The 12,054-nt window shown below is 39.0% G+C and overlaps 1 protein-coding gene across 1 annotated transcript in view; it reads right to left on the reverse strand.

Moving 5' to 3' along the window:
• IPCEF1 (interaction protein for cytohesin exchange factors 1) overlaps nucleotides 1-12,054 on the reverse strand; it is a 40,876-nt gene that overhangs the window by 15,763 nt on the left and 13,059 nt on the right. Inside the window, exons 6-8 of the mRNA XM_054975255.1 lie at nucleotides 11,724-11,795; nucleotides 9,030-9,088; nucleotides 2,977-3,068 (exon numbers count right to left, since the gene is read on the reverse strand). Coding sequence (XP_054831230.1) covers nucleotides 2,977-3,068; nucleotides 9,030-9,088; nucleotides 11,724-11,795 — 223 coding nt within the window. The remainder of the gene's footprint in view (nucleotides 1-2,976; nucleotides 3,069-9,029; nucleotides 9,089-11,723; nucleotides 11,796-12,054) is intronic.

Here is a 12,054-nt window from a genome sequence, read left to right on the forward strand (position 1 = left end):
ATGACATGTCCTCTCCCACCCACGCCAGGAATACCAGCATGCTCCTCTTTGGCCTGGTGGGCGGGCACATGGGGGGTGATGCCAGCAAGTGGACAGACCCCCCGCCCCCTAAAGGGGAGGTGGCTTGTCGCTGCCTCCCTGTGCCCACCAGGCCTGGTGGCCGCCATCAACACCCACCTTTTGTACACTGGGTGGCTCTAATTGTGTCGAATGGGAGTTTCCTGGGGACCTTGGATTGGAGAGGGTATAACTCGAAGATCCCTTTTGCAATCTTGTCCAAACTTGGGTGATGGGTGTAGGAGAGCCTGCAAAAGACTCCCCGGGAATATGGGCTCTCTAAGTGCTACAGGGGCCATTCCGCGCCCCACGAACTGCGAACCAGTTCGGCAACAGAAAATGTTTGTTGCGGTTCGCAACTTCGGGATCGTCGGCACCAAACCATGAACCGCTGGATTGTTAATTTTTTTTGGTTCGTGCCCATGTCTAGTCTTGAATCAAAACAAATGATCAGCAGCAAGTTTTGACTTATGCCAGCATACCAGAGCAGCAAGCCACTCACTGAAACCTCAAAAACTGGGACATTTTATTTAATTCTTACTAATGGCCCAGCATAAATTCCTGTACTCTGATGCTTACAACTTTTAAGCCATGTCTGACTTCATTTTTTTATAGAACATAAAGAATCATTTATTTAATGTTACTGTAAAAAATACTTATGAGTGCCATCTATTTTTTCCTGTCACTCTTCCCAGACTTTAAGAAGGATAGAATAAGTAGTGATTACCTTATCTTGCTGAAACAGAAAGGGAAATTTAGGAGACGATATTGGTGGCAGCATGACCCACTATCCAAACAATATAAAGCCAAAATTAGCACTAGCAAAATCTGTCAAAACAGACAGCTACGTCTCCCACACTACACTACACCACAACCTGTCTACCCAAGTTCTTTCATTATTTAGAATACAGCTCTTAAGTATGTGTCCTAGGAAAATCTGCTGTAAACTGTCTTGGGCCTACTAGAAACAATGAGGTATATTACAACACACATCCCTTTCTCAAATTTCAAATCAAATTTTCCGTTGAGTGGAATTATGCTGCTATGTAGCCCAAAATCTATGGGCCACATACTGAAAGAATCTGAGTTTTTTCTACAAACAGAATAACAGAGTAGCCTACCTGAAAATGTCTTAGTAACTTATTTGGGCTGATATCTAAGTATTTCTTTGCCTTCAAGTTCTAAACTATGACAGGTCATGGCTCAGTGGTAGTTGAACATGTGTTTTGCATGTAGAAAGTCCCAGTTTCAAAAATGAGAAATGGGCTGTCTCTGAGAAGCTTCTGAGAAATTGTTATTATGTCATATGAAGAAGCATTTCTCTCAGTTGTATAATCTGTTTTACAGCAAATATGTAGAAATCCTAAAAGTAAGGTAAACATCTGGAATAAGGCCTTGAGTTGAAGGAGAGGTGTAGAAATACTTGTTCACCCAGGGAACTGCATTTACAGTGTCTAGCACCACTTTGAGTCCCCATAGGGGAGAATGGTGGGGTATAAATAATAATAATTTTTAAAAGAGAATGCCAGGATGATGGCTGTTCAAAAGCCACTTAGATTTATAATAGAAATTCTAGCAACTGTGATCAAGATTATACCTCCTCTTTGCATATATTATGGTATTATGTTGTTGAGATGAAATATGTTACTGAGTTATGTCGATTTAAAAAAGAAATAATGAAGAACAGTTTAAGACAATATTTACTAGATAATCATATATTTACATATATGTAAACGCACATACATACACACACACGAACAAGCAGAGACCCATGAGAAACTCACAGGGAAATTTTTTCACTGGCCCCTGCTTTGATCTCAGGCTTCTTCTGACACCTGCCCAGGCAACTTTCTCTACCTTTTCTTCTCATTGTCACTCCTATCTTTTTCTTTCTATATTCTGCTTCTCCCCCCCTTACCCATAGCACTGGTTCATTCCCCTCCCACTGGCCCCTTTCCTCAGTTGGACCGCCTCACTACCTCCTCCCCCTCTTCACTACCTCCATTCCCATCCAACCCCCCTCCTCACTGCTTGCCAGCCAACCAACCTACCCAGCTGAAGCACTGTCACTACCTGTCTGCCATAGTGGGACCCCCTCCCTCCTCAAGCAGGAAGGAGTTGGCACCTCTCCTGCCCATCTGGCTCATGTGATGGGAGCCAATGGCAGATCTTCCTCCTGCCCCTCACTGTCATTGTGTCCTCCCATCCAACTGCTTGCCCCCACTACTCTGCTCTCACACCCCCTTCTCCAGCCCACCTGCTGTGCCACTACCTCTGAAATCAGGCATTGGCTCTGGCTCTGATGGAAGTGCATTGTCTGTGCACATGCAGACAGAACTCCTCCGTTTGAAGGGACTTAACCCCCCTCCAGATTTTTCTGCAAACCTGAGGGGTCTTGAATTGATCCACAGATTTTTGTATCTGCAGACTGGATCATGTTGAGAATTAGATACATTGATTTCTGTTTGCTTTAAGCAATACTATTTTTTCAAAAAAAGGAAAAAATAAAGCCCCAGGATCAGTCCTCCCCAGCATCTCTTGTTAAAGGTTCAGGCAGTAGGTGAAATGAAAGAGCTCTGCCTGAGACCCTGGAAGGATGCTGCAACTTAAGTCATAGTAGACCATACTAACGAAGACAGGTCAATACTCTCCCATAGTCTAAGGCAGCCCCATGTCTTCAGTTACAACAGTATGTTCATGAGGATACATTTTATCTTTCTCTTATTATTTATATTACCCATCTTATTATGACTGGCTTTCATATGCATGCAAGAAATTTCCAAGAAAACATAGCAGAGCTACAATTCACAACCCTTTAATGCCGATCATTTGTCAGAGAGATAACTTGTGAATTAGATAGGATGACATTTGTACAAGCCATTTAGCAAGTGGAAACAAGCTAATTACTATAATACATACCAAATGAGGCTGCACTGGCTGGTCTGAATATGGAGGGGGTGGAGTCTCCATGTTTATTTCTGGTTCTTCGTGATCACTCTCACTATAGCACTCTGAAGCAAAACCACAACATTTTTAAAAAATTCATTGTATACTCTTTCCAATTCTTTGCTAACAAAAGCCATGCATATAGGATGATCTCTATGCAAAACAGGATATTTTCTAACTGTCTTAACTAGCAGGTTCTTTATCTTCTCTTCATTACCACTATATTCACCTCCCAGTTTATCAAGCTTTTGCAAAGAGATGGGGTGGTTGTGGTTAAGGGAATTTCAATCAATTACCTCTATTGGCATTAGAAATAATAATAGTCTATAGTCGGGAGATAAAAAACAAAGTCTAATAAATAATAAGGCAGAAGCATAGTAACAGTCAATAATAAAATTAATAAACATTCAGCAATTAGGTGCGGCAATATGCTTAGATTTAACTATAAACTTCTGCTAGAAATGTTACTTAAAGTAACACAAGGGTTATGATTCCTCCTTTGATAGAAGTATTATACTGGAGGTATTCGATTAAGAGTTGTTTGCATAATAGACCAAAGAGAGGGCATTCTAGAATAATGTGGGACAGTGAATTGAGGACTCCTAATTCACAAGGATATATCCTATTTTGAAGGGGTACTTGCCTGAGCCTGCCAAAGAGCACCATCGATGGGAAGGCATTTAGTTGCGCTAAAGTAAATATTAGGCACTGAGATGGGGTGTCCAGAGCAGAGAAATAATGTGGCAACATTCTCTGCCTTTGGTATATGCCTAAGTTGGCTGCAGAACAAACAGGAGGATGCAGGGGGAACATCTCTTGGAATTCATGGTCCATAAGTCTTAATTAAATTGTTCTTAAGATATGTAATTCATCACATAGAAGTAGGGAGTCCACTACAATGCCAAGCTTTTGCAGTTTGAGAGTAAACATAGAGAACCATATGGTACTATGTCAATCTCTCATCAAATGAAATAGCAAACTATCGGATTCAGATCTAAAAGGAATTTTTAACCAGTACTTAAAAGCCATGATCCAGGTATTAGTTTCCAAGAGGTGGAGACCCAACTCTGCACATATAGATAAATAAGGGACACATTTAGGGACACCCAAAATCTGTTGAAAGAAAGTTGATTTTACACCCTCTAGACAGGTCTTAAAGGCTTTGATCCACAGTGGATTTTAAGGGAATTTTTAAAAAACTATCCCTAAATTAGTTCATGCATGTGTAGAACAGGGCTCCCCAGATCAGATTATTATATTTAGATCTCCTACAGTTAAATAAAGATAATTTATATTTATATTTCATAAAATGAGATATACATTTACTTCAAATCCTAGCAAGGGATTTTCTGCTTCATATTTTGAAGAAACTTGTCAAGTAATTGCAAAATATACCCAGTGCTAGCAAAGAAGATGGTTCGCTTATAGTGTCATAGAGCTTTCTGCCAAAGGATGACCCTCCACTGAAGTATATTCATTACAGTATCCAAATGGCTCTATCCTGGGTAATATATCCCAAACAAATCATAAACATCAAGCCATTTCTCCCACTTTATCACTGGCAGAATTGAGTTAGCACTGGGCTGAGCCTACCTAGATCTATGGGGGTGCATCCAGCCACTCTTCTCAGAAAAGTTTGACGTTTTCTAGATCCTTCTGCATTTGGTGTCCCTGTACAGCTAAGGACTGTCTCCTATCTAGCATACTTCCTTCTTACTATTTAGTTTTGCAGGGACTCATGTGGCCTTCATGGCCATAGAGGAAATATGCAACTTAGGTAATTTTTTTTCTGTTCCTTTCTATATTTAGCTGTTTCCCCTGCTTTTGTTTTGCTACAGTAGACCCTGTACAGTACACTACAGTGGTGGCAAATACAAAAGTATGAAGATATCAGAAGGCTGGGTATAAAATCAGAAAGCCATAAAGAGTTAAAAAGACACTTTGAAAGGAGAGAGGACTAACACCATTCTTACAAAATGTCACAATTTACAGCTAGTGGTCATTTCAATAGGTGAATTTCATATTTTGACCAAATTCCTACCTAGGCCAAGATTTTTCTTCTGTAAAACAGGGATGAATATCCTTCACTTCCTTTACTGATTGCATTACAGTGTTCTCTTCAAAAATAAATATTTTTTTCTGGTATAAAGGGCTGTGGCTGTGGACCCTACATCACTCTGGGAAGATGCTTACTGCTGCTACTATGGCAGGGGACTATTTTTGCACTCCACTGAGGAAGCAATGTAACCTTAGGCAAGACACTCTCACACGTGTACCTTACAGACTGTGAGGATACAATAGGTGAAGAAAGAACCATCTACATTACCCTGAGCTTCTTCGAAAGCTAGCATGGTGCAGTGGTTAGAGTGCTAGAGTAGAACCTGGGAGACCCAAGTTTGAATCCTCACTCTTCCATGAAAGCTCCCTCAGGGCCAGAATAGGTGCATAATCCCTTGGAATGCCACTGCCATTTTACCATTGGAATTCAACATGAGGGGCTGATTCTGTCAAAACTACAGCATGAGGAAGGGCTCGTGCTCCCATTTGCAAGAGCCCACACACCCCACAGGCTGGAGACTGGTTGAGCTTCTCATCCCTCTGTGCCATGGTGCTGAACAGGATCAAGACCCCATGGCATTTGTAAAGCAAGGAAATCCCAGCTATGAAATGGCGGCAGCATCCTGGGGCTGTCCTCAGGGAAGCTGTATTGTCTAGGTTGGTCCTCAGTGACCTTGGGCTGGCCAGTCTCTCTCAGCCTAACCTACCTCATATGGTTGCTGTTGTGAGGATAAAATGGGAGATGGGAGAACAATGTTGTAAGCTGCTATGGGCAGGGAACCCATGTGGGGGACAGAAAGGTACACTTTACTGGGGCCCAGAGGTACAGAAAGGCCCAGCCCAGGCGGCAATCCCCATTACCATGAGGGAAAAATTGAGATGACCTGGCCTTCCCATTCTCCTGCTGCCCTGGACCCCATTCACCTGGTCAGTGGGTGGAAGGCACAGGGGGAGAAGTGGGTGGATATGCTCACATGCCCCCTCATGTTGCTAGAAAAGGAGGGGTCACTGGACACACTGAGGCCAAGCTCAATAGAAATGCCTCATTTAGACTTTTAGCAAGGGCTCCTCCATTGCACTCATTTTCTAACATGAGGAAGGTAAATACCCTCCTCTCCCACCCCCTGTTCCCTAGCCCCTTGTACCCCCACTTTGACCCTGGGGCTGTTGGCAACCCTAAGATCAATCCTTAGGATTCTTAGAGAAACTAATTTACTTGTATCTATGAATATGTTGTCTAGATCAAGTGAGATTTGCTGGAGCCATTCAAAAGCAGTGTTAAAGCAGCAGTCTCAAGCAACCTGAACTGCTGGGCCTCCTGGGTCTATCATATCAAGAAGAACTACCTGCCCCAGAGTTCCTTTTGCATACACACGAAGGAGAGACATCTGGTGGGAAAGGCAAAACAAAACACTGTAAGATAGTGGAGCAAGTGCTACTGCTTCTTATAATAGGATTTGCAGGCACAAAATATGTGTGTCTAATTCACACACAGTCACAAACACACATGCTCCATGCTACCACGTCTGGTGGTGGCTATAAATACAAATCAGGCAGCCAGAAATGTAAGTAGGTAAAAAGGGGAACAAAAAGAAGCTAAATGAAATCAATCTTTGCCCAGTTTTTCAAATCAGACAAGGCCCTTCTGAAGTCAGGCAACAGTATAGTAACAAGGGAAAGAGATGAACAAAAGTCCAGATGAAACTAATTTTCGTTTGTGAGCAACTAATTTTCATTTGTGTGCACAGTCCTACAGATTCTTTGCATGCTACCAGTGACTATGGAAGAAGCTGAAAGAAAATTCAGGAAGTTGACCTTCATCAAAAACTGCATTTCTAAAATATATAAACTTTTGTTGAGGTTTGAGATGGAAGAGCAAGTAAAAGAATGTATGATTAAATGGGCGAAAAATTGTGGACATGATATATTAATGGAGCAATGGGAAAATATGTGGACAAGAGGGATGAAACTTACATTAAGCACCAGTATTAAAGAAAATTTTTACAAAACAATGTATCATTGGTATATGACTCCTGAAAAATTGGCTAGAATGTATAAGGGGGCATCAAATGTATGTTGGAAATGTGCTAAACAAGAAGGGACATTTTTTCATATGTGGTGGACATGTAAGACAGCAAAGAGTTTTTGGTTGCAGATACAATCATTAATGCAGAAGATTTTGAAGATTAAACTTCAGCTGAAACCAGAGACTTTTCTGTTAGGAATAATGGACAGCCAGTTGGAAAAAACTTTTAGAACACTGTTTTTATACTTTATTACAGCAGCAAGAGTACTTTATGCACAAAAGTGGAAACTACAATATTGCCTACAGTGGAGGAATGGTTGACAAAAGTTTTGGAGTTTGTGTTAATGGCAAAACTTACTGCATTAATTAGAGAGAGGACATTAGTTAACTTCTTGACTGAATGGAAACCGTTAATAGACTTTTTGCATGAAATGGATAACAAGGATTTGATGACATCTGGATTTATGGATTAAGAAACAAACAATAGAAAAAAGAGTTTTGTGACTAACTTAGAATAAGTGGGACTCTAGAAATGATATATACTTGCTGCAGAGAAAATTGGAACTCAACTTGTAGTGTAATTTAGGGGTTTTTTTGTTTTCTTTTTTCTTTTCCTCTTAATTTTATAGATGTATGTATTGTTAGTGTGTCATGTTTAGAATTGTGTGTTTTTTCTTATTCTCTATGTTTATTGTTTATTATGTTATGGTGTATAGTTTATAGTTTAAATAAAGAAAATTTTAATATTAAAACCCCCCTGCAAGCTAACATTGTTCTCCCTCTCCCATTTTATCCTCACAACTGGACAAGAATGGTTAAGCCACCTAGCCATCTTGTCTACTGTGAACTTGCAAGAGAAATTGACTTGAGGTAGGCAAGCTATTTCATGATATTGAAAAGAAAAAGATCAGAAAAATAAAGTTTTAAGTTAATGGACCTAATCCTTGCTCTCATGTTGGTCCATTAGAATTTTGTTGGCAGCTGCAAGGTTATTAATAGCTAAACATTGGAAATCGGATACACCACCTACAAAGATGCAATGGTATAATAAAATATGGGAGATGTATGTAATGAGTAGAATAACTAACAATTCCTTTTTTGAGGAAAATGTCATAAATATGTGGAAAGCTAGTCATGAAGAGGGGTGGAATATGGTATTAAAATACCTAAAGTATAATAATATTATCCCAAATAGGAAAGATTATGATGTGTTTTTGAATTAATTGAACTTAAACATTTATTTTCCCTTTGATTTTATTTTTTTTAATTTAAGTTTTTAATTTTTATTTTTTAAGTTATTATGAGTATTGGAGTATTGTACATTTTTTGTGTTTTGTTTTGGTTAATCAATACAAGTTTTTTTAAAGAATTTTTTTAAGACATTGACAGAATAATCCTTTTTTAGAGACCAAAAAGTCACAAAATAGCAAACTTGTAAGAATTGTTTTTGAAATATTTATTGAGGCATATTAACTTATATTTATAAATTCACATGTCACTTTGAGCACTTTGCACTTTAAATTTAAAATTAAAAAAACATAAAAATATTGTAAACAATTTTATGATATTTATTGGGATTGTTTATTATTCTATAGTCAAAAAATTGCCCTGTTGTGTTCTTTTACCTCTTTGTCTTGGATTTGGGTGTTATTAAAAGCAGGCATTTTCCGAAAATGTAAAAAATATAATAGTAATTTCTTAACTAAAACTTTGTTATGGTTCACGAGATTATGTATGAGATGAGGAATTGTGTGGTTGGTGGGGGAGTGTTTTACAAGTTTGTGCAGGGCTTAGAAAATTAATGCCTGGGTACTGCCTGTGGGTCCCCACTGGGTAGAAAAAGCAGGGTAGAAATATCTAAATAAACAAACAGAAAGAGGGTGAGATAAAAACATATAGCTTGCGCTGGAATTTCATCCCCCAAATAATCATTTAAGCATACCTTCTTCATTCTTTTTGTTGACTTGCTTGACAACAGCCACACCTAGCTTATTTAGCCATCTGTGATTTAAAAGGAAATATATCTATTTGTATCAAAGCTATGTAGCACATTTGCAGAATAGTAGCTATTTTGAACTATTCCTCTATCCACATTATCTTAAACTGAGAATTCAGCTAACAGGTTTACAAACTAAATTAAAGAAACCCATGTACAATAACTTATTAACATAATTTTAATAAACATATAATACTTTTTATAACCAACCAGTATCATAAACACATTTGACTTAAGCATGTATTGAATGCAATAGGACTTACATTTATTAAATGTTATATTTGAAAAGAGTTGTGTTAATTATGGTCAGAATATAATTTGTATACACTTTTTTGAGTTTGAGTATGCAACCAGTTCACTATTTCTTTAGTTGCTCTTAAAGCTTTTCCTCCTTCAGTTCCTTCCTTTGTTTTAGATTGGTTGAGGCCACTTTCCCAACCCTCTTTTTTGCCTGCTTTCCCACTGACGCTGTATCTAGTGCATCATATAAAAACATACAGGGACCATGAATAGAGCCTAGGAGACTCAGGTTTGAATCCCTGTTCTGCCATGGAACCTTCCTACGGGAACTTGGATCAGTCATTTTCAGTCTAATCTACCCCATAGCAGGGAGGGGCTGTGGCTCAGTGGTAGAGCATCTACTTGACATGCAGAAGATCACAGGTTCAAGCCCCAGCACATCCAGATAAATATTAAGTAGTAGGTGATGGGGATAACTTCTGCCTGAGACCATGGACAGCCACTGTGAGTCTGAGAAGACAACACTGACTTTGATGGACCAAGTGTCTGAATCAGTGTAAGACAGCTTCATATGTTTATGTGTTGGGCATCACATCATTCTAAAAGAACTTCAGTAGTTTGGTGGAAGGGGCTGTGGCTCAGAGGCCCATAGGTAGTACACCTGCTTGGCTTGCAGAAGGTCCAAGGTTCAATCCCCGGCATTGCCAGTTAAAAGGACCAGGCGGTGGGTGATATGAAAGACCTCTGCCTGAGACTCTGGAATGCTGCTGCCAGTCTGAGTAGACCATGTGTCTGATTCGGTATAAGGCAGCTTCATGTGTTCACAGGGTTATTTTGAGGATAAAAAGAGGAATAGAGAATCTTAAGAGCCTTTCTGATCTCCTTGGACATATGGTGGGATAGAAACATGATAGGTAGCAATCAGTCTCCAGTGTTAGAGGATTAAGGTTGTATCCTGAAGTGTCTTTTTCTTCTCCTCTGCCCTTTCTATTTGTGTTTTAACATCCAGCCTAGATAACTCAAATATCTGCAGACTAATTCCTGTGATGTTGTTGGTCCTAATAAAACACATTAGATGCTTTACTTTTTGGATTTTGAATTGGAAAATGCATCTAATCACAAGGTCATTAATAAGTGTCAGAATGGGCCCTTCTTGTTACCTGTGCAAACCATCAGGGTGTGTTCTATGCTGCCATCCTATGAATGCTACCTGGGAGCGAGTCCCATTGAATTCAATGTAATTCACTAAGCAGATATAAGATTGTGCTGAGAGTCAGCTTATTATTTCCCATCATGCCTCTTTGGCATTGCCATCCACTCTTTTTTCAGTCTATGGCACATTATAAATAGAACTGTCACAGGCTGTATTCTTCTATCATATACAGCAGCCTATTTATGCAGCATCACTGAGCTTTCATAATTGATTACCCAGACAATAAAGTGTGAACAATGTACGATCTGGGAAATCTATTATGACAGCTCAGCAATGGAGGATAATACTGTATAAAATAGCCCTCTGTACCTGGCAACAGCCAAAGACTGAAATCACAACTGAAGGTTGGCATGCTGGTCAATTGACCAGTTAACTATTGTCAATTGACCATCTGTTATCAGACTGACGACAAATACTGTCAAGTATTCCATGAAGCTGAAAATGCCACACTGTAGGCAGAGGCAGGAATGAGGGTTATTTGCAGCAATGCTGTTCAATAAATGCCTTACTTTTATCCTTCAGCTTAGAACATTATAATTAATTATAATTGTTTTGAAAGTTAAGTCATTGTTTCACAATAATAACAAAATAACTTCTTTGTAATTGACAGAAGTATCAAACCTGTAGCCTTTTTGTTGTCCCAATATTGTTAATGTTTTAGAAATACTTGAACTTTATTTAACAATATTGGACTAGCCAAATGTTTTTTTGACTAGCTGAATGTCCAATCCTAACCAAAAAGACAGGACTGGAACCTATTAACTGCCACCAACAGAGCAAATATACAGAAGGGATTTTTGCTGCCTCTGTTTCCCAAGTGCAACCTCTTATCCCCTGTGGGTGACTCCTGAGTATCACCCACAGGAACAATGTGGGATGTTGCTGTAGGATGTAGTACAGGAGTGGGAGGTTACAGCTAGAAAGGAGAATTTGCAAAATTTCCCCCCTTCTTGAGTAAGTCATTAAAAAGATGATGGTGGACTGATTTTTGCCGGTTATTTCTTCTGGCTTTTTACAAGGGTCCCTGGATTTTCAGGAGCAGTTAAGCAGGTTATGGGAATAAAATGAGAATGGAGAGGGGAAACAAATCCCTTCAGTGAACTTGCTCTGTTCATATCAGCACAGGATCTAATCCATGTTTTTTCTTAAAGTAATAGAAAGAAAGGTAGATATTTGCTGTTACTTACATATTCATTTCCTCGACATTCTCTGCTGCAAAATAAAATGTCTTGATCTGTGGATGGATAATTTTCATAGCACTTCCAAAAAAAGAAAAGAAATTTAACATGTATTCATATAGTTGGAACAGTCAGACTTTTTAAAAAGTTAGTGTTTAGGCAATTTTTAAAGATAAATTCTAATAATTCAGTCAAGATTATATTATCTCACAATTAAAATTATATATTTAAAATACAAAGAGACAAACTGAGAATTATGATGACTCAATCTGCATCTCTTCTGTTCTCCTCACTAGAAGAAGAATCCCAAGTTTGCCAATGACAGGCCTAGTCTTTTGAG

This window comes from Eublepharis macularius, chromosome 1 (genome assembly GCF_028583425.1).
Source record: "Eublepharis macularius isolate TG4126 chromosome 1, MPM_Emac_v1.0, whole genome shotgun sequence".
Lineage (NCBI taxonomy): Eukaryota > Metazoa > Chordata > Lepidosauria > Squamata > Eublepharidae > Eublepharis > Eublepharis macularius.